Source organism: Ixodes scapularis, unplaced genomic scaffold, assembly GCF_016920785.2.
Source record: "Ixodes scapularis isolate PalLabHiFi unplaced genomic scaffold, ASM1692078v2 PGA_scaffold7__128_contigs__length_106722199, whole genome shotgun sequence".
Taxonomy (NCBI): domain Eukaryota; kingdom Metazoa; phylum Arthropoda; class Arachnida; order Ixodida; family Ixodidae; genus Ixodes; species Ixodes scapularis.
This window is the reverse complement of record NW_024609882.1, coordinates 17,341,674-17,367,143: the sequence shown is the minus strand read 5'-3', so window position 1 is coordinate 17,367,143 and position 25,470 is coordinate 17,341,674. Positions and strand designations below refer to the sequence as shown.

The 25,470-nt window shown below is 46.1% G+C and overlaps 2 protein-coding genes across 2 annotated transcripts in view; one reads left to right on the top strand and one right to left on the bottom strand.

The window, feature by feature from the left end:
- Positions 1-12,573, bottom strand: part of LOC8053442 (acyl-CoA synthetase short-chain family member 3, mitochondrial) — a 34,924-nt gene extending 22,351 nt beyond the window's left edge. The window contains exons 1-2 of the mRNA XM_040222484.1: positions 12,326-12,573; positions 3,701-3,845 (exon numbers count right to left, since the gene is read on the bottom strand). Of these exons, the coding sequence (XP_040078418.1) occupies positions 3,701-3,845; positions 12,326-12,573 (393 nt within the window). The remainder of the gene's footprint in view (positions 1-3,700; positions 3,846-12,325) is intronic.
- A 1,261-nt stretch (positions 12,574-13,834) lies between these two features.
- On the top strand, positions 13,835-25,099 carry LOC8023247 (transmembrane protein 41B). Its single transcript, XM_002399649.4, has 7 exons — positions 13,835-14,009; positions 16,414-16,543; positions 16,844-16,972; positions 19,090-19,183; positions 19,687-19,791; positions 20,812-20,950; positions 22,337-25,099. The coding sequence occupies exons 1-7, from the start codon at positions 13,976-13,978 to the stop codon at positions 22,504-22,506; spliced, it is 801 nt and encodes a 266-aa protein (XP_002399692.3). The 5' UTR covers positions 13,835-13,975; the 3' UTR covers positions 22,507-25,099.
- Positions 25,100-25,470: the final 371 nt, after the last annotated feature.

Below are 25,470 nucleotides of genomic sequence, written 5' to 3'. Positions count from 1 at the left end.
CGCCAGCCAATGGAACCGAAGGAAACTATCTACCGCTTTCGCACTTCAGACTGATGACGTTAGCTCGCTCCCTGAGACCCAGTTAATGCTTTCGCATTAAAAGTGCGGATCAACGAGAACCTGGGAAAGTACATGTGTGTTTTCTATAATAAGATCACGTCATCCTGGTGTACAAAAGGTGAAGTTACATGTTTTTTTTAGCATAGGTACATATCTTACTTGTTTGTACTTCTGTTTTTTTTTTCTTGTTTCTTTTACAGTTGCACACATTTTCCAAACAAAGTGTCCATTTCTTTTTCAACGTTTCTGTGCCGTTATTCTTTGAGTGGTCACAAACATCAGAGCTACAAGGATCATCTGATTCGGTGTCCATTGGTGTTTATTTTATAATCACCGAAAAAAAAAACGATAAACTTTTGAGGGCATAATTGTACACCGAAATAAACCGAAAATTAAATTTTAAAATAAACACCAAATGAAGTGCGTCAAATTTTGAAAAAATAAAAACCGAAAACGCGGAACTCAAGATATATGCGGTTCTCTTTTACATAGAACAAAAATAAACACCGCACAGATAACCTGTCCTTGTGGGGTACGGACATTCTTTATTTCTTGTGTAGGCTGTTTTCTCGCAACGGGGACCAAGTTAGAACCGCATAGAGACGGGCCGAAATAGAGCAGCTATCTTGGGCAGCTACGCGATCAAACGACAGTCCGCTCTGCAGCCGACGAAGCAGAGAAAAAGCTGACTCTGGTAACAAAGCTCCAACGTCCACAAACCATTGTTCGATCAACATGTGCTTGCAGAGCAGAGAGCAGTGAGAATCTCAAAGAACTGATCTGACTCTATGGAGTCATTGCAACAGACCCAAAGAAAATGCCGGGCTTCGAACGCATGACATTTAAATATCGAGTCAAATGGCACATTTAGAAATCTACCTGAAGTCAGGCATTCTGAACGGAATGCTTATTTTACAAATTTTTTTTCCCCGTTCTTCGACGGTGTCGTATTTATTTCACACGGAATTGACGGGAAATTGCTGAGCTTCATTTCCGCTAAGCTTTCGGGGTTGCGACAGTCCGGTACACGACAATAGGGAGTTTTCGTAGACCGCGTTCCTCCTCCGCTAAGCGTTCCACAACGAAGAAGTTACTAGGGAGTTTTCGTAGACCGCGCTGCCCCCTCCGCTAGGCGTTCCGCAACGAAAAAGTTGCTACTGCGCCTGCGCGCCGATAGCCTTGACTGTGGAGTTCCCGCTATCGTAGCGGGTTGCGGAGGGCCTTGCGGGACGGCGAAAACGATCTACGAAAACTCCCTACTAATGCGCCTGCGGGCCGATAGCCTTGACTGTGGAGTTCCCGCTATCGTAGCGGGTTGCGGAGGGCCTTGCGGGACGGCAAGAACGATCTACGAAAACTCCCTGATGGGGAGTTTTCGTAGATCGTTTCCGCTGTCCCGCAACGCTCTCCGCAACCATCTACGCTAGCGGAACTCTACAGTCAAGGCCATCGGCGCGCCGGCGCAGTAGCGCCTGCTTCGTTGCGGAGGGCTTAGCGGAGGGGGAAACGCGGTCTACGAAAACTCCCTAATGCCTACCCTACAGCTTCGATGTTTGCTCGAATACGGCATTTGATAGCAATGTGAAGAGTAAAAGGGGAAAAACGCACAAATCAACAGCTTCGAAGTGATATGTGAACAGCGCCCCACGAGCAAGCAGGCTGGCGAACGAACCTTCCCAGTGTTGCTAATATTTTAAGCTAGATGGCGCGACGTGTCACACGAATCTTGATTGCCCTGAGGCTATGCTGTTCTGAGCCGGCGTGCAAAAATGCGAAATATAAGAGAACTGCAATCAAGGCTATTACTAAACCAAGGTAGAACACAAAGAAAGCACTCTGCTGGGGATGTGAGGTGTACTATCTCTGTTTCACCATTCTAAGCATTCCTTCGTTGAAAAACGCGTGTTATGGAGGCTAACTCTATGACGAACCGAAAATAGACCATGTCAGTTAGAGTATACTAACTTTCACAAGTATAATAGCCGTGGGTGTGGGGCACATTGTCTATATTTTGAATTTTTCTTGTTTTGCCGTTTGACATAGCTGTAGAAGTTTCGGCGGTTATACGTCCGCCTTCCGCACGTACGTTGTATTTAAAAAAAAAAAAAAAAAAAATGAAACAAAAAAATCTTTTTTTACATTATACCAACCTTTGTTTCTTTTGAAAGGACAACTAATTAGCCAGATTTGGATGTGTCATATTTCTCCATACGCAAGTTAGGAAAAAAGGTGTTTGCACGGATCCTTGGAAAATTGCTAATTTTCCCATGGTGCAGGAAAGAGCTAAAGGGACACCAACACCCCCAAAAATACTTATATTATTCTTTCTTTTTTTGCCTAGGTGATTTATTACGGTGTCGGAAGACTACCCAATCAATGCTTTGCTACAGCGTCACGTATATTTTCAATAAAGTCAAAAAACGCAACTGCTCGAAACCGGTCTGGGGAGGAAGAAGAATTATAGAGGAGGAGAGAGTTGGCCAAAATCACGTGGCTGCGGAGCTTTTTTTTAACAAACGTATTTGCAGGTTTTTAGTACCCACCAAAAAAAATCGGTCTAATTTTTTTCTATTTTTAATATTGAGTGTGCGCCTTCGATGACACACGACTTTGATTATATTTGGTGGTTGTGTCTAAACCATACAAAGCGGCACGTGACCACGGATAAGACAGTGAGCGCGACTCAAACCGGCCAGTGTCAGGTGGAGTTCTAAAGATCCTTTTCATTTAGCTCCGTTTTAAAATCGGCGAACCAGCGCACGCCATAGGGCACGTGCGCACTCAACGTCGCGAGCAGATTGGCCGATTTTATAAAAGAGCTTGGTGAAAAGGATCTTTAGAACGCCGTCTGACACGGGTGACTCTCATATGGCATGTATATAATTTATAAAAACCTTGGCGAGCGCAAATACTCTGTCAGTGTCCCTTTAAGTTGGTGATTTGGGCCAGTTGGTTCATAGCTAAGGCAAAGAGCTCCGAAAAAAAAAAAAATAGGATTAAGTCAAGAGGGACAAGACAAGGTGCCTTGTCTTGCCCCTCTTGCCTTGGTCCTTTTCAGCGATGTTTTCCTTGGCTTGTGTTTGCCCCGAAACAAGGATCCCGTGAGGTGAAGCCTCTGCGCGTTCGCCGTGCCCACAGCAGCACCGCCCCAGTGGCGTGACGTGAGAGCCGAGTAGCATAACTTTTGATACTGCAGATGGGGCAAGTTGGTAAGGCATAATTACGAACCAGCGCACAGGTTGACAGTCACTCAAAATTCCAAACACTCAAAAGAAATACGGAACTGAACTATCAACTCATAACTTGTGTTTAGTCAAACTTCTTCTTTGACCCCAAGGAATAAGATGGCAGCCCAACAACCAGAGAATGAAAAAATGAGACATGGGGTCAACAAAGAGAAAGTTTTACTAAATACAGATTATGAGCGTTTGAATTTTTTAATGACTGTCGGCCCGTGCGCTGGTTCGTAATTATGGATAACTTTGCGAGCTGCAAGAGCTACGACCCCAACAAGCCAATTTGAGCGTCGCAGCGAAACACCACGTGTCGTCAGGATGCACTTCTCCTGTGGAGAGCTGCCACGGCCGTCGCGCTGATTGGCTGCAGGGAGCATATATCGTTCGCTCTTTGCCGACCCTACCTGTCCCTTGAGTTGCTTGTAAGTGATCTTGGTGACCGTCTGCGTCACGGGGCTGTCGTGGATGAGGGCCACCTTGTCGCCTTTCCCGGCTTCCACGTGTCGGTCTACCGCGTTGTAGCAGACGCTGATCTCGCCCCCCGGAAACCTGCGTCAGTCCTGGGAATCAGTTCACCTTAAAACTACTGATTCTGGTTGTTCAAGATATATATACATATATGTGTGTGAGTGTGTGTGTGTATGTGTGTGTGTGTGTGCGTTTGTAGCCAAAAATCTTTGAAAAAAATGTTTCTTCATGAAATGCGAAACTTCTTAAAGGGCAACTCCGGTTCATTTTACATGTGATGAGAGCAATGCAATTCTCTTTAGTATCGCCTAAATAGACCACACGCCAAATATTTCGAATTTCGCCTAAAAGTTGATGTTGGTAGTGCGGGCGTCGCCGGATGTAGCAGACTGCCGATCGTAGCAGACGACACTTTCGCCCCTGCACTGTGCCCGCCCACGTATGTGCCTGGAACGTGACTTCACGATTTGTACCACGTGATTAGAGAATGTAGGTGACGACACAGGAGCAATATTAGGGACTTTTAGCAAACCGCTGAAGTGTTCGGCGCACCGCACTACCGGAGCCTTTGAAGCATGCTTTTAAACGCGCGCCCCGCGGAACACGGCAACGGTTTGCTAAAGGTCCCGTTTGAGCGCAGCTGACGAGGTTTCGGTTCCGGTTTGCGATAAGCTTTAAGTACAGATTGCGCAAAACATATTGCACTTTTAATGCGAAAACATTAACTGTCCCATAGAGCGCAGCAAGCGTTGTTTGTAATTACGAAAAATGGCACCTAAATTCCAGCAGAGCGAAACGAGCAATAAATTTTTATTGGCTGCGACGCGTCATAGTTCTAAGGAACGCCACCCCACAGAGAAGCCCTCTTCCTGGCGCTGCGGCCCGCGCCGGTAAAAGGGAGAGGGTTGCGCGCTGCTTAATCGTACAAATGCGCGGCGTGTACGAATGCTTTCGCATTCCTACACATAAATTATCTTAAATGTACTCCTGTATAATTTTTTTTTTTTCAGAAATCACGTTGAGCTGTTTATTACTACCTCGGGATGTATAATGAACCATTGACTCAAATTTCTTGAAATTCTGGTTGAAAAATAATTCGTGACTGGGGAAAAAAAAAAATATAAAAGACGTTTACTAATTTTTGTAATGCGAAATTAGAGTGCAGCTCTTGGGGTGGAGGAGGGGAGGGTACAGAGGGAGGGTATGCCCCTCCTCCTCCTCCAATGCAGTTTCCCCGCTAAATTTTGCGGAAAAATTTAGGTGACGTGACACCATAACTTGGTGTCACGTCACCTATGAACAAATTCAGCTTCTCCGCTAGATTTAGTGGAAAAATTGACGTCACATGACCGCAACGCCAATTGAATTCCCCTCTAAACTTAGCGGGGAATTGAATTGGTGTTGAAGTAACGTGACGTCAATCTTGCCGCTAAATTTAGCGCGGTTACGCCGACGCCGCGAAACGTTAATTCGTTCATTAACTTTTTAATTAATGAAAATAGACATATGGTTCCAATTAGAAACTTGCTCAGCGTCATCGAAAACCACTAAATCAGTCTTTTTCAGAAAGACTTTCGGCGCGTGAGAAGAGTAGTAGTGCACTAAAGTTACCACTCGTGGAGCATGTACAAGGCTGGGGCTAGATAAGAGACGGAAAAAATCGCACGGGCGCCTTATCGCAACCGCTAGCTTTGTATACCTGCTCCACGAGTGGTAACTTTAGTGCACTACTACGCTTCTCACGCGCTCAAAGTATTTCTGAAAATTACTGATTTAGTGGTTTTCGATGACGCTGAGCAAGTTTCTAATTGGAACCATATGTCTATTTTCATTAATTAAAAAGTTAATTAATTTTTTTTAATTAATTAGCTGACTGATCATTACGATTAGCCCCGTATAATATGTCCCCCTGGCCGTATAACTCACCTTCACAAGCGGCATAAGTTTAACTTTCACGGCTTTTTTAAACAAATATGTTAGCTTAAAAAAAACACCCTGTATATATAATGCAATTAATAGGAAGTTTTAGTAGCTCGTTCCGATAGCGTTTCTCTTCTCCGAAGCAGTCTGAGCACAACCCTGGGCCTGAGCAGCGGGTTTTCGGTTGAAAGAGAGCTCGAAACAAGGGTAACCTGGTGAGCTTCTAGCCATGCAATAGAATAAGAAAAAAAAATAATAATAAACCGCACAGAGGTTTTAATCAATTTTTCTTATTTGAGACTAGATTTCTTGAAAACGCCCCTTCGTTCTGCGAAGGTAACGAACAAATTCATTCGGGAACAAGGCTTCTACCACGCTCTTTTGAAATGCAGAAGAGTGCTTGAATCCTCTTGCTCACATTCCCCCATCAGTTTAAAATTGCTCCTGCTTGTGTACCGCGCGTCGGCGAGGATGTAGGCTCCCTAGTCTGCGTCGACTACTGGTGACATCGATAGACCTCGTCATACAAGAGAGAATGCGGGCCGCTGTTTGAAGGCGTAGACACTTGCAGAACTGTCAAACTATAGTTAAATCTCCAAAGCAAAACTCCACTTTTCTTTTTCTTTTTTTTGCTAAAAATTACGAATTTAACTTCTTTTTTTCCGTCTACATCAGGCCTGAGTCTGTTTCAGTAGCCAATCTCGATCGTCACGGTGTCATTGACGATTATCATATATCATATTTATGCGTTGCAATCGCAGACAGCGGATGGAAGCGGAACGCTTTCTTTAGTTCCGTCGATATCCTATAGCTATTGACAACTTATTCGGACGACTATAACGACTTTCTGTCACGCTCCGGAATAATCTGCGTCCTTGGAAGCTCATAAGGGTCTTTCCATAGCGTTTGAACGAATTGCTTGCTCGTTTGAAATCGTTAATCGAACTCTTTTGGACGACTTTCGAAAGCGGTAACGATCTGACCGCTTTATTCTTAGTGACCCGGTGGCAACGTCAATGCGACGCTGCCACCGGGTCACCAAAAACTAGAAATGACTCCACTCCATGTTGCTTTGAGGACTTGCAGAATCCAGCCGGCTACCAAAGTAGGGAAGTTATCCGCAAGCAACGTAGACGAGACATGGAGTCAGGATATAGTGACTTCAAAATAGCTCTCGCCGCTGTAGATTAAACTATGCGACTGTTTTTTTTTTTTTTTTTTTTTTTTTTTTTTTTTTTACAGCGACGCTGTTAAGGATTAGTTCCCCCACTGTCGTGTACGCGGTCAAGCGGCGTGTCGACACAAAACTCCAGACAGCTACCGCCATCTATGAGCGACGGCGGCAACCAGACAACCGGCTTGCCGACTTGGTACTCGGTTTTCTCCGGAGATAAAGATCACTCGCGTACGACGAGGAGAGTTGCCCATTGTGTTCCGTGCCGTCTCTCCCCAATCCTTCTTCTCCGGTGTCCGCGTCAGCGGCCATCCTGAATTCGTGCCATCGAGCACGCACCGTGATTGGCGCCGCCCTATACTAGAATAAAACGTCATCGTCTCACCTACCAATCGTGTGTGTCCTGTGGCCCGTGACGTCGAGATCGCGATAGCGCTTTTATCCGTCGCCCTTTCGACTCATGATGGGTCGTATACCCCGGACGTATATTTAACCGGGGGGGGGGGGGGGGGGGGGTGCGCTAGCGGTCGAAATAAAGAGGGAAGGGGGGTGAAAAATTAAAATTGTAAAAACAACCATTACAAAACTTTTACTGTTCACTACCTATAGACCTTTGCAGGAATCGCCTCCTGCGCGCTGCCATCTTTGTCTGCTGGGCTGTGGAACGCCTTCCAAGCATCCGCTGTTGATCTGCTCTGCGGTATATCGGACGTTGCGCATGCGTCCACAGCTCAGTGATTCAGCATTTTTTGCCCGCTCGCTTCGTTCGAGACTGCCGCTGGAAAGGTCTATAGAGTGTGTCCATGCGTCCATCCAAAATTCCTGTCACGAAGCAGATGTTGACAGAATCTGATACGATAGTAGTAGCGATACAGTGGCATCCATCTACGGTGTCGATGTAAAATGCACTGGAAAATCGGGCGCCTGCACGTAGAGAGCTCACATTTTCAAGGGTGTATTTGAATCGTGGATGCATTCCTGTGAATGTCCTCGGCACAGCTCCGTTCTTGTGAAAAGCTTAACAAGGCATTCTTGAAAATTTCAACAAAAGATTACCACCGGTGGACGCGGTCATCCTTTGGTGGTAAACATTCACTGGCAATGCCATTTTTTATTTCAGCATGTGTCCTATTTTTATGGTCGTCTTTGTAAAGAGGGTGAAACTGTCTTGGTGCATAATAGGGTGCCCGCTTGAACAGAATGCTCTGGCTCGCCAAGAACCAAATGGTGTCTCGAAAACCAGACACAAAAATACAGGCGAGACTGCCAGGACACTTTGACTTCTCCGACGACGCAGTGCTTCAACACAGACTGCGGTGCGGTCTCTCCCTTGACAACCTGTGTCGCCTCGCCTGGTAAGGCCTCCTCTTGCCTTGGGAGTCGGGATACCTTATTCCCTCAACTTGCTACATCTGTAGGCAGTCCCTCGTTCAAGAATGGGTTTCTTCTCGCGCAAACCACCTCCCCGGCTCGCGCTTCGGCTCTCCCCGCGGAAGCAATAAACCATTTGCTATATTACCCAAGCATCAAGGAGAATACAGAGATTGGTGTTCCATACGCCACACGCCTTCCCCGTATAAAAGATTCCAATAACAAAATAAAGTGTTGACGAACGCACGTGCAAGATGGCATTTGTTTTGAGTATTTGCTTTAGAAAAGTTACTACTGCTGAGGCCAGCACGTGCGGCGCGTGGAACACCAATCCCTGCATTCTCCTTGATGCTTGGGTAATATTGGCATCGTGCGCGACCGAAAGCGTCGCTGTGGTCGGCCTTCCACGATTGGCCCGAGAGCTGACTGATGTCGGGAAGGGTATACCATCGACGGAAATAAGAGGAATGAAAGAACTTTAATTTCGACGATGTGGGCAGTGTTGCTTTGAGAGCGCAATGATTTCAGGCTTCCTCTATGCTATTTACAAACACCATCGAACTTGTTGTTCGCAAGGTAATGACGTCACAAGGGGAACCACAGGAGGCCGCCACCAAACCATCTCGCCGCTAATAGCAATATGTCTATTGCCCGACCCTCGGTGTTGCTCAGACCGCCAAAAAAAAAAAAAGCGCAGCTGCATGAAACAAACAAAAAAAAAATTACACCATCTTCCCGAGGGGAACCATGGGGTGATGCGGAGCATCGCGGATCGTTATTAACGGTGTTATTAATGGTGTTAGTAACGTTGTTGAACTTCACGGTCCCGAGCCTCAGGTTCTGCTGCTCGACGTTCACGAGCCAACGCGGCTTCCCGTTCTCGAAGGTCGGGTTCCGCCGCTCGCTGTGTACGTTTACGTTGAACTTCACGGTCCCGAACCTCAGGTTCTGCTGCTCGACGTTCTCGAACCGCCGCTGCTTCACGTTGTCGTAGTTCAGCATCCGCCGCTCGACTTTGACGAATGGACGCCGCTTCTCGTTGCCGTAGTTCAGGGTCTGCCGCTCGCTTCAAGCGTTTGCGCTCAGCGTCGCGTGCCCTTCGCTGCGCAGCTTTGTCTTCAGTGGACGTAGCGTTGCTGTTTGTGGGGTGGTGCTGACGCTTGCTTGCGCCAACCCACTAACTGACGGGACTGTTGCTTCCATCACACTTCATCGGAAGAACGGAGTGAAGTGGAGTCAACAGCGGGTGAACAGAACGCGCGCAGCGCGTTACCGCTGCTTATATTCACACTTGAAGGAGAGGAGACTAGAGGAGGAGAGTTGCGCATGCGCGCGCGGTGTGAGTAGAACCGAACGCACGCGAAGTGCACGCAGCTGGTAGAGAGAGAGAGAGCGGAGAGAGTAACGCGCAGCTGTTGGAGAGAGGGAAGGAGGAGAGTTGCGCATGCGTAGTGTGAGTGCGGACTACGACGCCGCGGGACATAGACCCGAGCAAGAGATGCTTCGCATCTAAAAAAAAAAAAAAAAGCCAGAAGATATTTTTGTGTTTCTTGGGAAACGTCACTGCTTAAAATAGAAGCAAAACGAACAAGCCGGCTGTTCTGGCCGTGTGGACAAAAGCAGTGCGCTGTGCGTTCCCCCGCATGGCCAAGACGCGAGTGCAGTATGGGAGGGCCCCAGGAAGATGACCAAGCAAGGGAAGAGACGAGATCTCCCTGACTGTGCTATGCCGGCTCCAGGCGCCAGCCCCCCCCCCCCCCCCCCCCCCCCCCCCACCCCCTCTTTTTTGTTTTCTCCCCCTTTTCTCGGAACTGCCGCGTCGTCCGCGGTTTACTGACACTTTTGCTTTACGTCTTAAATTTTTTTCTGGAATTTCGTGGCCGAAGGTTGTGCCGCTATTTGGTGAATAACCAGCCGTAACAAAAACAGAGCCACGCGTGCTTGCCCCTAGCCAAGTACGTGGCTTGGCGGAGCTCAACAACAACGGGAGCACGGAGGGGTGGGGGAGTGCAGGCATTGTTCAGTAGGCCTTCTCATTGGTTCTTGCCCAGCACCCCCTGAAAAATGTCAGCGGGTGCTCAAGCCCCCGTTGCATCCCCGTTCCGGGGTCTCTGGGCGCGCCGTTCGTTCGGAAGAAGAAGAACGGGAGCGGAAGGAGTGGCGACGCGCGCAGCAGCGCGAATGGCCGCATAAACGCCGCTATCGCCTCGAGTTCCACTGCGTCGAGCGCTTCCGAATCCCTTGTGAAAAAAGAGCAGATCGCTCGCCTGAAACGCCGCCGAGAACAGAAGCGCAGGCGGGACAACGCCACGGAAGCTCCCATAGTACAGCTTCGCTGTTCTTCCTCCTTCACCAAAGTGGAAAGGCTCGATTTTTTTTTCCGGCTCTGACGTTACGTTGCTGCGGTGGAGCTGCTGTTGGCATGGCACATGAGCAGAAGCTTCACCTAGAGCGAATCTGGTTTCTGGGCACGCGTAGTCACCCTACCTTCTGTAGCCGCGTAGGCTGCGGCTGCATCTGTAGGCAAGCGCGGGCTTGTTTGTAAACCGCGCGCGTTGGCTTCCGTCGTATGGGCGCGGCATTCTTGGAATCACGTGACGCGGCAGCCCTAAGGCAGAGGTGGCTTCAACTGCTTCAACTCGGCACTCCACTCTCCCCTCCGCGCCTTGGCGAAGGCGTTGCATTCGTGTATCTCGTCGCGTTTCAACGCGTTTCTCGGCTTATTCTGTAAAGTGTCGCCCGACGCTTACATTTGCAACTTAGTTGCATGCCATCGTATGTGCACGACGATAGCTGCAGTTGATTTGGTAACCCATCTTGGCTATCTTCACCGTCGGAGTGACGGATACGTGAGTGAAGGGAGGAGGCACAGATATCAGCGTCAGCCCTGGCGCACATTGAGCCCAATTATTTGGGACAACGAAATTTTGCTCACTGATAGTGGCGGAACATTCGAAATAAGTATAGCACAATATATAGACGCTTTCAGCACGCGCCAGATTGAGCCGCCATAGCCGATCTTCTCTTGTCTTACCGAGGTGCCGAGCCACTGAAGCGGGCGTTGACGAGCCCCCACAAGGGCCTATGCTGGGTAGAAGGACACGGTAGCACTTAAAGTGGCAATATGTGATATATGTGCCTCCTCCGAATAACCTGCCCCGCTGTGGTAATGGTGAAGTGGAGCGAACGGAATAAGAGGGAACAAAAAGTGAAGGTCGGTTATGGCGGCGCCCATGCGCAGCTGCCTGAAAGCCTCTATACTTATAATCGCGCATTTAGGATCTTAAAGAATGTGACAAAAATAGCTATGTGTGCTCTCTGAAAGCTTTGTGCTTTGCCTTCATAACTATAGTCGGTGACAGGTCAAGAACGAAGTGCTTCTCCCACCCTTTCCACAGTGCATATAAAAGAAAGTGCATCGTGTGATGCCGAAAAGAAGCCATCTACATGAACATCAACCGAGTTCAACGTTTTTTTGCTTCCAGATCGCCTCAGTATCATCATCATAAAAAGTGAGTAATCAGCAGAGTGGTCGCCGAAGAGGAGGCGACCTCCTCTCCCCCGTTCGCTTTGCTAATGTGGAAAGGCCTGGGAGGAGCTTCCACTTCGTTCTTGGCCTGTCACCGAATATAATTAAAAATTTTTTTTATTGTATTATAGGATATATATGATAGGCAACGATTTAACTAACATTTTTATCTGATGCCCGGGGTAGTGGTAACGTACGTACACATCAGGCGAATTGTTTGTTTACGATATTACACCTAAATATGTTAGACGTTCTTGATCATTTTCGCGAAATAGTCATTTGCTTGATTTGTTACTTTAAATTTAAAGAAACTAAACCATGCTCGATCTGATATTTGCAGTCACTAAAGTATTTGAGGCAGCTTGAGAGTGCCTAGGGCTTGCATTATGTGATGCCGAAAAGAAGTCATCTACATGAACATCACCCGAGTTCAACGTTTTTTTTTTTTATTCCAGATCGCCTCAGTATCATCATCATGTATTGTCATCATGTATAACTTCCACCAGCTCGCCTGCACTTTAACCGTTTTTTTTTTGTTTTTTTTTTTTTCATTTACGCACAACTCACCATTTTGTGAAGGGCCGCTTGACGTCGTCTACAACCCGAGTCCACTTCCGCTCCCAAACTAAGTTCTCTGCGACCTGTCGCCAAAACACCTCGGGCAGTTCTATGGAGCGCTGGTACGTCTTGTCGTAGACAGTGCCGCCAGCCGTCGCTTCCGGAGGTATCGTCCTAAGGGTCCCTCGCGTCACACCCAAGATGCGTCGGACGTGGCCGCATCTTGAGCAGCCCGGCTGGCCCAGCCGGCCTAACATATTTTTCTTCTTCTTTGTCACGTGGAACTTCTATCGCTATTCTGTTATTGTTGTGATCTTTATTCCTCGCGAAGGATCGTTGACATGACATTCGAAGAAGGAGGAAGAGGTTTATTTAGAAAGACAGAGAGGTCGCTCCATGCAGTTTGCATTAACCGGTTTCTCAGTGCTGGGGAAGGGGAATAGGGGAATAGACGAAAGTGAGTAATTATCGGGCATCGATGTACCCCTGTGCAGCGTGATTAATCAAGACCAGTATGATCGCATTTACGAAATGGTACGCGGTTAGGATATTGGCGATACACAACCCCCCCCCCCTTTTAGTATTTCCTTATTGAAGTATCATTTCAATGTGGTCGCCGAGAGCCGAGGCAGAGGGACACGAAGAACGTCGTAAAAGTTGCAACTCTATAAACATGCTACAGATGTTACTTATTGTCATAATGTAGACGACATGCATTTTTCATAATGTAGACGACATGCTTTTTCCCTGGTATCTGCATAGTTCTGCCCCCAATGGCCAATACGTCTAAAAACTAAGAAACGGCCAAATGGGGCCAGGGGGAGAGCTTATTGTTTGAGAAATTAATTTTCTTAAGAGATCAGCAAGAGCTGTTACCATTTTATCCACGGTCGTATGCTGTCATCCAGGATCTTGTCCCACTTGCGTATCCAGATGAGCTTGGAGGCAGCTTCAGACCAGAATGTCTGCGGGTCTCTCTTAGCTCTCAGGCACGCTTTTGCATACCGACTTATTGCAACGTTTGTGTCAAAACATTCATTACAATTGAACGAAAACTGTCTAATGGGCATTGCGCTGCAGCAAAGCATTTTATGCTCTCGTGGTTGCGGCGATGGGTCAAGAGACGTCCACGTATTTATAGGAGGTAGCACGAATCGATTCAAAAATCGTTTGGACAGCCGCGCTTTTGGCTTTGCCTCATTGGTCTACCGTTGAAAACGTCTCTTCTGATTGGCGGTTCAAATATAGGCCGTGCGCACGCGCAAGCAGGTTCTAATAATTCTAGAAACAGTTGAGTCATATCTTTATAATGCAATTAAAATACAAAGGTGCAAGCGAGCTGGACAATAATGACGAAAATAATCCCTGGAGAAGGGGAACAAGAGGGACAAAGGACAAACACAAATCACCAAACACAGCTAGGTGACTGATGCGCGACCGAAGAAATCCACCTGGTCCGGGTATCGAACCCGGGACCACCCCATTCGGTACTCGTAAGTACCGAATGGGGTGGTGTTCAGCCGGATACAAGAGATACAAGTGCTTCATGACCGCGCTGGCATACAGCTGGTCTCGAGGCATTTTCTATTCTAAAAGGTTCCAATGATGTGCCGCTAGGTGGACACCGTTTACTGTCGCTGCTGTCGCTTTCTCGTAAAAATGGCAGCGGACTGCGACGCGAATATGAAACAAGGTAATAATGTTTTATATCCTTTCCCGTTCTCCTTTGTGAATGTGTTTATGTAAAGGCCCTAATGACATCTACAACCCTTGCTGTATAGGCTACCAGATGTGTTGCAATTTCTTCCGTGCTCACAAGCCAGGACTAATGTCAAAGGTTGTTGGTCGCGACAGCTACGGCTTTAATACGGAATTTTGATACGTCGTATTTCAAGGTGAAACAACATCGTCTGCGTAGCACCTGCCCCCGTCTTTCGACCTCAGTGTGGCGTGATCTTCCGTTCCGCCTATCCCAGTGGCAAATTAAATATCACCATCAGGGGCAATTGGGACTTTCATCATCGAGTACTTCCTCTTTCTATTTAATTGTTTCTTCCCTCACCCTTTGAATGGGAAATTTTACCCAGATGTTGGGTTCACGGCATTGTTTAGGCCTGTTTGAAACCGAACATACTGCTGGGGTTACGTGCGTAGTGGTGACGTGTTTATTAGCCGGGAACAACTACTGCGTCTTGTTCTATCGTGACAGCCTTCGCACATTTAAGATTAAACTGCGCGATGGAACCCTGCAGACGGTGTATTTATTCAGCCGAAATGATGAAATAAAAATAAAAGTGTATTTCTAGAATGTTGTTAACACCTTGAATGAAGATGTGGTTGTCGACGACAAGGATAGCGTGATAGGCAGTTCTTTCTATCGTTGCACTAGAGGCGCACTGCATGATTCAGCCAGTGTTGGGAAGTACTTTAACTACATTGTGTTTAAAGTATTAATTACTTCAGGTAGGTTTAGAAAACTTGTACTTTACTTGAAGTACATCCTCTGAGTATATACTTGTACTTAAGGTATTTTTCCCGGTAATTTTCGTACATTTCCCGAATTAGGTTGTGTTAAATTTGTTTCACAAAATAATGTTTTTTTTCAACTCTGAAGAAATACTAGAATGGATATTTTACTCTCATCAGAAACGCAAGCAGACAACACATCACTCCGTTTGTACTGGGGGCGACTTTCCCGCAGCATTTCGAACGCAACGCTCATTACTTCTTGCTTGGTCAGCACAAGCAAGGAGATTAAAAGCATTAGGAGAGGACACTCCTCCATAAGAGGATTATTTTTGGAAGCTATGGATCTGTTGTCATGCTCTCTTTCCTATTCAATATTCGCCGCCATTTCCAAAAATAACGATGCACCCTCCGATTACCCCTGGGGTCATTACATACCAGAAAAGAAACACTATGGCAGCATAAAAGGGCATCACAAGAGATAATGTTAAAAAGTACTTGCACTTTACTTTGAAAGCACATTGTATTTATAGTACTTCTCTTCAAGTACATTGTGCTTGGTGTACTTCCTACTTTACGCAACCACTCACTTACTTTGTACTTTACTTCAAGTACTTCTTAGATGTACTTTACCTAACAATGGGCTTAGTGTTCTAAAGATTATTTTTGTCGGCATAGTTATATTCACCTTCGTGCATGTATCTGTTTCTAAAGGCGTGATAGAATGCAAGCTTCGAGAGCACTTCTTTCAGGCTACCTAACTTGCTTTCTAAAGACAATATATTTTGTCACGGCAACCAAAATTCCGAAATATTGTTGGTTTGCGTTGCATAGGAGCATCCTTATAGATGTTGCTCAACATATTGTTGGCCTGGCTTCCTCAGTGTATATTACTTTGTTTCATATAAAAAAAAAAAATTCCCAAGAAACAATATGTTGCATTGTGCCAGAGCGTCAAATAAAAAGGTAGTTGGGCCTGCTCCCCAGTAGCAGGTAGATTGTTTATTGAAACCAGTTCTAAAGAAACTTCAAAGAATGTACACTGGGCAACACTTTTAGTGCAAACACGTGTTTGGCACTTTTTCACATTTTACTTTGAAAGGTTGCTGGCAGGTTACAGAATACCACTTGGTTAGTATCCCAATTGAGCACTTTCCACCACTATAGTAGTTTTGATGGCAGTCCTTCAATACTATGAGAAAAACTGAGAAAACCGGCAATGGTTTGTTTGCACTAAAAAAATTCGCCGAGTGTACCACATGTTTTATTGAAACAAAATTTTAGGATAAGAATCCTTCTCTTTGCTCACTGATAGTGTGCTTCTCATGGCTCACACCACCAAGGGCTTGCAGAATTTATTCCGAAAGAACTGGCTCAAAGAAGTCCGATCTCCATTTTCTCTAAACCCAGCTTCTACAAAAAAGGAAGAAGCAATGAACATTCGCTAAAATGACTTCGTTCTCACTGTTGGCAAACAGTAATTTCATATGTGGTCATCTTTTTTAAATTTTGTGATTGTCCTTATGCATGCATGCGCAAATGTTGCATTCTGACATTACTGTTTCGGGGGTTGCATTTTGAACTCGTTTAATTGCATTGCCGTCTTCATTCTTATGCTTTCCCTCAAACAGAAACCCCAACAGTGCCTTTAAAAGCGGGAAGAGGGAGCACAAGTCGAGCGATATTCATCCTCGCTATGATATTCCTGTCCTCACTGCTGTGCCTATTTCTAGTCTACTTGAATTTTCCAAAATTAGAACCGTAAGTACCACTGCTTGAACTTTCTTAACCTAGTAGTTTCTTGCGAAACTCCACTGCCATCTCAAAAACTAGCTTCACTTCTCATGGCCTTCACGAAAGCTAGTTGCGGTTGCAATCACTTCCCGAGCACCATTTTTAATTTGTCATTGCAACTACGCTTGCTATAAAAAAAAAAAATGCCGGTCTGGTGTAATCGGAGTTTTCAGGATGTTGCTTCTGGCAACATTCGTTTTGCAAACTGCGTAGACTGTGGGTAACGACGTTTACCTCCTAATGGGATCAACGTTTCGTTCTTTTTAGGTCTGAAAAGCAGCATATCAAGTTACCAAGGGACATAGAAGATGCCAAGGGGTTGGGGCGCGTCCTCAACAGGTACACGGATAGATATTTCTTTGCAGTCACATCGGGATTCTTCGTCACCTACATTTTGTATCCTTTCGTTCAGTTTCGTTCTACGCTGCGTCCATGATTGGTGATGCCTAGAGCTACTGTATAAGCTATGTTTAGAGTATCGACAACCCATTGCGCCATGTAGTATGTAGCTGGTGTGCAAATTATGTTTAAGCTCATACTCTGAGCGCGTATTGGACACGGAGGCTGGGTTGGCATATGCATGACGTTGTATCAGCTCGTACCAGGAATGAATGCCGAGTCTGTGTTCGGCGAGAATTTCGATATGGTTACTGACTTCATGCCCAAGAAATGCCGACCTCCAATGTAGCTCGATGGGGTTCTGAAAAGGGTCTGTATTAGTGATAGTTACAATTAAAAAACGTGACTTCCCGAGTGCATAACTACAGTTCCCATCGCAATTTTCGACATGTAGTTCGACTTCATCGGAGGATTGGACCAATTTGTGTAAAGGACAACACTGCGGGTGATGAGCAGCTTACCAAAAAAATGTCCCCTGTGTGTTAGTTTTTATGTTCCTTCTTTCTTTCACGTATGTAAGCTTGGAGGAAAAAGAAGAGGAGTGTCGTGAGTTGGTGCCACTGATCTTTATGACAATTCGCTGGATCGTGCATTCTCGCTTGGTCACTCTGGCGCAAGTGCGGCCGTTGGCAGTTTCAAATCGGCCATCTTCGGCATGTGTAAATCTGCCGAGTGAAGTGTCGCAGAGGCTCGGTGGCTGCATGTGTCTTCTGCTCATTTGCCAAAGAAGTTTTTGAAAACACTGCAATTGGTCGTAGCTGCCTTTGAGAACCCGTGGAAATCTACAAAAGAGCAGCACTACAGGAAAAAGGCAGAACTCGTCGAATGCGGGTCTCGCGGTCGGGCGGCGTGATACAAGGACATGCCTAAGCACGACGACCTGCTGAGTCTCTGTGCCTTCGCAAGCTTGGAAACTGATCAGGAGTTGACGCCATGTAATCCTTCGGGAAACATTCACAAGTGAAACGTGCATGGAGGTGCATGTGCCTCTGGAGCGGCGCTTTACTGTACCTCGACAGCTGTATTTGTAACCTGCGGCACTCACGGGCCAGGAACGACTTTGCTTACGCGACGTTCGAAAACCTACCTCCAGTTCAGCGCTGCTACACTGCGTTGCTCTATCTGTGTTGCCATGTGACGCGAGTAATTTGGATTCATTGGAGTAGATTTTGAACATAGCCATGGTTGATGGCACATGATAGCAATCATTGATTTCTCTTATTTCCTGATAGCAACAACTGATCAATGATAGTAACTCGCCAGAACAGTTGGACGATTCAGAACTCTGCAACCAACATGCATGAAGCAATACACATATTCACTACACAGCTTCAAAACTTTCCCTAAGGGTTAACGCATACACAGCGTCGATTCCTGATCGGTATTTAAGTGTACGAAGGCGCATTGAAGCAGCACTTAGGCTTGCCAAGGCATGTACTTTGATCACGCCGCCTGACCGCGAGAAGCGTTCACCGTGTTGTACCTCTTACCTTTGGTGCTGCTCTTTTGTAAAAATTTCTACGGCCTCTCAAAGGCGGCTACGACCGTTTACACAAGGTTTTAAAAGATTTCTACGGTGAATGATGACGAATGAGCAGAAACCTGGTCTTTCAGCACGCAGCCACTCAGCCTCTTTAAAGCTCCATCCAGCAGATATTTTAGACTTGCCCAAGATGGCCGATATAAAACCTCCAGTGGCCGCATTCACGGCACGAAAATGCGCGATCCAGGAAATTGTTATAGAAATCACTCGTCAGCGCCGTGTCTGTGTCCTTCTTGTCCTTGTGTTTATTTGCGCTGTTTTCTACTGGTATTATGCACCGACAAGCAAACTACAGTTGTGCCCGTTTACCTGAACTTTAAATGCAGTGTCGTGAAGCTTGGGCGACATCAGTTAGCTCTGTCGCGGACTGAGTTAACATTACTGGAGGATGAAAAGACGCTTCATGCGACACGAGATAAAGCTTGAGATAAGTGGCAACAATGATTTGAAGCAACAGGATGGCGGAAGCATCGTTACTTTGAGGCGTAGCTCGTTTAATTGGCACTAGTGGTGCCCTTGCAGGGGCTGAGGATGTCGTATATTGAGGTATTTCCTTGACGAAACGAAACAGCCTGCAATCGTTTGCCATTCCTGGCTCCATCTTCCTGAGCATCCTCTCCGGATTCCTGTTCCCTTTCCCTATGGCGCTCTTCCTGGTGTGCCTCGTGAGTATGCCGTTCATGTCTTCCCCCCGTCGTCAGCAAACAAAGCGTTTCGCGAGTGAAACTTGTCATGTTTCGGTTGCCTCCACCACGGCGCTACTGCAAGTTTACTGGGGGGGGGATTGGTGACCGATTGTGTTAGTGCACCTCGGCTCGGAGCACGTGAAGCGAAAGCTCGCACTGCAGGACCCACAAGTCTTGGGTTAATCCCCAGCCCCGCCTGTTTCAATCAGGATGGGCGTCGTACCGATGTGTGGTTGTGTAGTCAATTCTGCGTGGTGCCCATTAAAAAAGACCTCGGGCTTCCAGTGGTACCGCACTGGCCAAGTTTCCCAATGACAGCGGAGACACCAGACGACGATTAGGGCTGACAAACTTACAGTTATTTATATAAACACACAACACAATTAGTATTTTCAAATTCTCGTTCCAGCAACACTGTGTGTCGGGATAGACGCCGAAGCGAGTGAAGAAGCCCCGTCTAATTTGTGCTCGTCTGCTCGCAGTGTTCGGCCTTGGGAGCGTCGTTCTGCTACTTCTTCTCGTACCTGGTGGGAAGACGCCTGGTGCTCAAGTACTTTCCGACCCGGGCGCTCCAGTGGTCCGAACAAGTAATGTACCGTCGCATTCCCAAGATCCTAATGCAGTCCTTTAAAAAAGGTGGCACTGCCATTTCAACCTGTTGATGTCGTTTTGCCGTTTGATTGTGTTAATTTTAAAATATAAAAACTTTTTTTTTTAGGTACCTAGATTTGACATGCATGCCACAAAACAGACTTTCCCCTTCCCCCCCAAAATCATTTTTTAGTGCAATATTTGACTCCTTTTGAGTTGGGAACAATTCTGTAGTGGTGCTGAAGCCTATGTAAGGATGAGAGGAAAACCCATGCTCCCATGCTCGTGCTCCGTCCATTCCTTGCTGTCTTTTCGTGGCATGTAGCTGCTCCTAGATTACAGATTCCAAAACATGCTTCCATTTCGAGACGCTGAACCCGAAATAGAAGCATGTTTCGGAATTGCGCAAATCACTCGTGTTGTCGTGAATGGAAAAGAAATGACGAGCGTAAAACTGAAAATAAAGGTTTAATCGGCAAACTTATGCCAGGAACCCCAAAGAAAGAATGAGCGTCGAAAGCGGCAGCAGCGAGCGTCGAGGTGTCGGCGTGACAGCTGGCAGCGTCGTACGTGAGTCTGCAAGGCCACGCTGGGCTCCTTGTCTACTGCACTCGGTATCGCGAACGTTCCGCCTAGAACGTTCGAGCATCAGACACTCAGGAGACTGACTTGGCAAGGCCATGTTGGCCTTCCCATCTATTACAATCGGTATCTCGAACATTCAACCTAGAATGTTAGACCGTCCAACATTTTAGGTAGTAAGAGTAAACACAAATCTTCTGGAAGTACAGAGAAGTGTTCCCTCTCGGCCACGCATGCGGCAATATGAGTCATGCAAACTAAATATAGCACAAAACATTTTTTTGGGGGGGAGGGGGGAGGTAGTTTATTTTGAGAGATACTATGTGTCCTAATTCAGGTGCTTAAAAATGTTTTTTTTGGGAGAGTTTAGTGTTTCTTTTAGGGTTTGTCCTCAGCCACATCGTGATGTGTGACGGGGTTCTCACCGTGTACAGGTGGGCCAGCACAGGGCTCATCTGCTCAACTACATGATCTTCCTCCGCATCACCCCCTTCCTGCCCAACTGGTTCATCAACATCGCAGCACCCGTCATCGACGTGCCCATCGCACCTTTCTTTCTCGGAACCTTCGTCGGTGAGTGGTGCTCGGCCCCGTGAAAGAATCTAGCGTGCGATGGACGTGCTGCGTCCTTTTCAAGCCGGCAAGCTTGCAAGCAATACAAGTTACAAGTCCTATGCGGGCCATTTTGCCAATGTCAGCAACAAACTTTTTACGGTAGATTCTCTCTGACTGGAACTTTGAAAGATGAGGCAGAACTTGTCAGCAAACGTTCCACTTCACTTTGAATTGGAACATCTGATATTCCGGTTCACTTTGAACTGGATATCTGACGTGCTGGCTCACTTTGAACAGGAATGCTTTTTATCGGAAGGTTACTTTGAATAGCAGATGTTCCAGTTATCAGACAACCATTCTGAAGACAAACGAGATCAACCAAGTTCCGCTTACCGGTGCTGCACTCGCAGATTCTACAGTGTAATGTGACGTCTCGGCTGTAGCAGGTGTTGAAAACACTGTCACTAATGTGACCAAAAGGAGGAGAATGGCAGGGAGATCCTCCAGGTGTCTTGCCTCCAGTGCAAGGTTCCTACCTTTGATAACACTTCATCGTCTCTTGACCGTTCTGGGGTTGTAACTACAAACAAAGGTACTGTTCAAGTAACCAAAGGGTTATCTCGACAGCGGCAGCGATAGACCTTACGCGTTTTTGGTGCCAGCTGTCGGCACATTGTCGAAAATGCCGGGCTGCCAGCTTTAAAGATGGCAACCTCTTTGTCTGCGTTTTGACCAAATTCCGGACAAGGAGTTTCAAAATCGTTGGTTTAAAAAAACAAACAAACAATTTCTCGCACATTGACATTTGCCAAGGGTCTATCGTTACAGTATCCAGTCATTAAGCGTTTGTTGAATCTCTTACCTCCAAACAGGCAAAAAGTATTAAAAAAAAAGAATTGTTTTGCAAATTTTGAAGTTCATTATACAAACGCACAGCTTCACGATTTCACTGTACACGGCGTTAGTGTTCGGTAGGGGTGCAAGGGTCAGAACTGACATGGAGCCTGGCGACATAGGGAAACATTTCGTACTAAGAAAAAAGCCCAAAAGGAGGGAATTTTTCAAGAGATTTCTGCAGATCGGCAAATTTGAGAGAATCGAACGCAAGTGCTGCATCAGAGACGCTCAGATTGACTAGGAACGCTTCGAGTAAGTGGATGCGTCCCTGCGATCCAGATGCATCACATTCCGAGTGGCCTCCTTTTGCATCTCAAAACACGGATCGTGCACCGCCATCTTTGGCGTTGGTAGAATCATGTTGCCAATATATCCAATGGATGGCACCACAAACATGAATAAGATCTATATGATGTGCAAGTTCGTCTGCTTCTTGCACGCGAGTTGTGACGATTTCTGTCCCTCGCTCGTGAACTCGACGCACGGGCGTTGCCGCATTCTGCGCAGGGGTGGCGCCGCCGTCGTTTGTGGCCATCCAGGCGGGCACCACGCTGCACCAACTGAGCTCGTCCAAGGACGCCGTGTCGTGGTGGTCTGTCTCTGTGCTGGCCGCCTTCGCTCTCCTCTCCCTGCTCCCAGTCGTCTTCAAGGGCAAGCTCAAGCAGAAAGTGCTCTAGCCGAGGAGCCCCCCTCCCCCTCAGACTCTTCCCTCTCTCCCTTCGGCTGCAGAGATGAGGGCAGATGCAGACTGGATCTTTTTCCTTTCCCTCGCACTCCTCCGGTCCCGTGTTTTTTATTTCGGGGATGTCTCAGTTTCCCCAAAATCCCAAAGCTCCGCTCCGTCGGTAGTGTTTTCTCTTGTTTGCCGCATTTGAATTGTGTCGTTTAGCGCCGGGACTCCCGCATGGTTTTCATTTTTTGTTTGTTTTGTTTTTGAGCGGACTCGAGGAGAGCGGCAATGGGAAATTGGGCAGACGACCGTCACCGTACTGCCGAGAGAATGCGGGAGAGCTGCCCCCTGCCATGGAGGTTGGAAGTGCACAATTTTCAACAAAGTGCATTTTCTTTTCTTTTTTTTTTCTTTTTTTTTTTTTTTTCATTTAGAACTTTAGATCTGGCTCATTAATATATACATAGTATATATATTATGCACACTTTTGTCTTCTCGTGCTCGAACGTGAGCCTCCCTATTGAACTGCTTTTCTCTGGAGTGATAGTGTCTTTCCGTTTCATTTTCCACAAATATATACATATTTCTTTTTTTTTTTTATTCGGAAGGTTGCAGGGTGTTGGCGTACGCTCCACCCAAATATGTGTGGCTACGAACCTTTTCTGAAAACTATGTATACATGTGTGCTCGCTCTTTAGTATCAAAACGTTTCACTCGCTTCACCCCGTCCTTTCATTTGTCCTCTTGTTCTCGAAATGCACTCGACAAGCACATTGAAACCCGCGTCGCACTCCGACGAGAAAGCCATCGGGTGTAAACTTGTAAGTCCGGCCCCATTATGATCGTATGCAGTGTTCTCTTCCCTAAACACGAAGGCTCAGAAATGCGTAGCAGTCACGGGAAAAGCTCTCCCCGTAGGCTCCACAAAGTTTCGCACTGAATGAAGACACAAACGAAATGGGAAATGTGAGGGAGAAGGGAGGTTCAAAAGTTGGTGGTGGGTTTTTGGAAATCTGAAGGACGTATTAAAATCCTGCCTGCCTGACAACTTTTGCTTCGGCAAAACTTTTAAATAGTGGCCCTGCCTGGGCATTATTTTGCTGCATGCCTTTCCACTTCACAAATTGACTGCTCCATGTTTTGTACGCTTTGAACATTCATTTGTAGAACAATCAACCTTTTATTCTTAGAAGCGTGAATTTCGTTGCGCCTCAAAAACATTTGCTGGCTTTGGTCGTGTTTTTTTTTTTTTTTTTTTTTTTAATCGAAAGTAGCGGATTTTTTCATCATCCAGGCGTTAACCAAGGTTTGTGACTAAACAAGTCATTGACTAAAAAATACAGTGTTATGCTAATGTAAAAAGAAAAGTTGATTATTAATATTTTTGTTTCTTGCACCAGCTTTATTTTTTCCACCATTTTCGCTTTAAAACAATGGCCAACATTGAAAGTATAAATGCAGAGATATCGCACACTTTATTGGATTTCTTGAGTTTTTTTTTTTTTTATTTATGCCACATTCAAAGTCCTTAGGCCTTATGCTTTGTTTCTCACACAGCATTCTGGACGGTGGAATACAGTAATCTGCCTAACCTGCTTGTCCGTCTTGCCGCATAACCTTCCCACTTTCCAAGAGAATGCTGCTTGAATTGCAGGCTCCGTAACAAAGTATGCTGTGATGTGGCCATGTTTCACATGTGCATGTGTTTGTATGTGCAGTGTGTGCAAAGTCCCGGCCACTAGGCACAGCGCAGAGAGGTTGGAAATTGATGACCACTTCGGTTAGCATCCCCCTTTTTTTCTCACCTGGCTAATTGGATGATTTAGCTGCATGTCACTTTGCCGCTTTTCTTATATCAACTTTGGCAGTACTGGTCTGGTGAGACATCTAGGTGCATGACAAAAGGGGAGGGGCTAGAAACCTTTCCCATTCATTGTCCAACTGGCATTCAAGTTTTAATGTCTAGTTGGACAAGGCAAAGACGACCTACACTCTATAAACAAGGCTCCCAATTGGGTGCCGCTGCTTTCCGGAGATGAGCTGACCAACCAGTGGTGAGCGCTGTGCTGCCCGTGTCTGTCGCTGGTGGTTTGAATGTGTGTGTAAAATATGTGCAATACGTGTACAGTGAAGTTCTGCATGCAAAGGCTGCCGTGCCTGTGTGTGTTTTTTAGATCCTCCTAGGCATCTAACAAATATACTAGACAGACTCCTTAACCAATGCTGGGTTAGTGGTTTCACTGGCGCTCTTTTTCCGACGAGCCTGGAGGTGAAACGGAAGAAACATTCCTAAGGGTAACAAACAGTATTTCCCTTTTTTTTTTTCTTTTCCTTTGGATTGTTTATCTTTTTTATAACAGTGCAAAGACTAGTCATCTGTAATTAGAACTTAATAGAGCACTTTTCCTTTCTTCGACTTTTTCTCTCAATACTTTTCTTCTTGTGTTTCTGTCGACCGAGAAAGACTCCGTTTTGTGGAGACATAAAAAAAAGAAAAGAAAGAAGAGACATATGGATCTGTGTAGATATTGCGTGCTATTTGGCGTTACTTGAAGACCCCAATAAAGGGAAATTCTAAGTTGTGTGTATGAAAAACAAAAGTTCTGTTCATGTTTTTGTTTTTGACCAGTTTACAGGTGTACACATAGTTGTTGACCAGTTTACAGAGGTAATTGGCCGTGGTTCGGTTTCATGGTCATGCAGATGTGCAAGGGGCCGAGAAACAGTATGAATCAATATGTTTTGTATTTTGCTTGAGTCATTCTATTATCTGGCTCAGTTTCATCTCATACATAAAAAATATGGCTAAGATATTGGTAGAGCAATAAACCTGTGCCCGACTACTACGCCACAACCAAAACTTCGGTAGCATTAGACAAAGGTCAACAAAAAATACACCTTTGTTTGACACCTTATATTATGACATGTAAAAGTTTGAGTTTAAAAAAAAAAAATCATGTGGAGACATAAT

Coding starts and splice junctions, on each gene's coding strand:
- LOC8023247 (XM_002399649.4), top strand. CDS start 13,976: ATGGCAGCGGACTGCGACGCGAATATGAAACAAG. Junction 14,010..16,413: donor CGACGCGAATATGAAACAAG/GTAATAATGTTT, acceptor TCCCTCAAACAG/AAACCCCAACAGTGCCTTTA. Junction 20,951..22,336: donor CTTTCTCGGAACCTTCGTCG/GTGAGTGGTGCT, acceptor CATTCTGCGCAG/GGGTGGCGCCGCCGTCGTTT.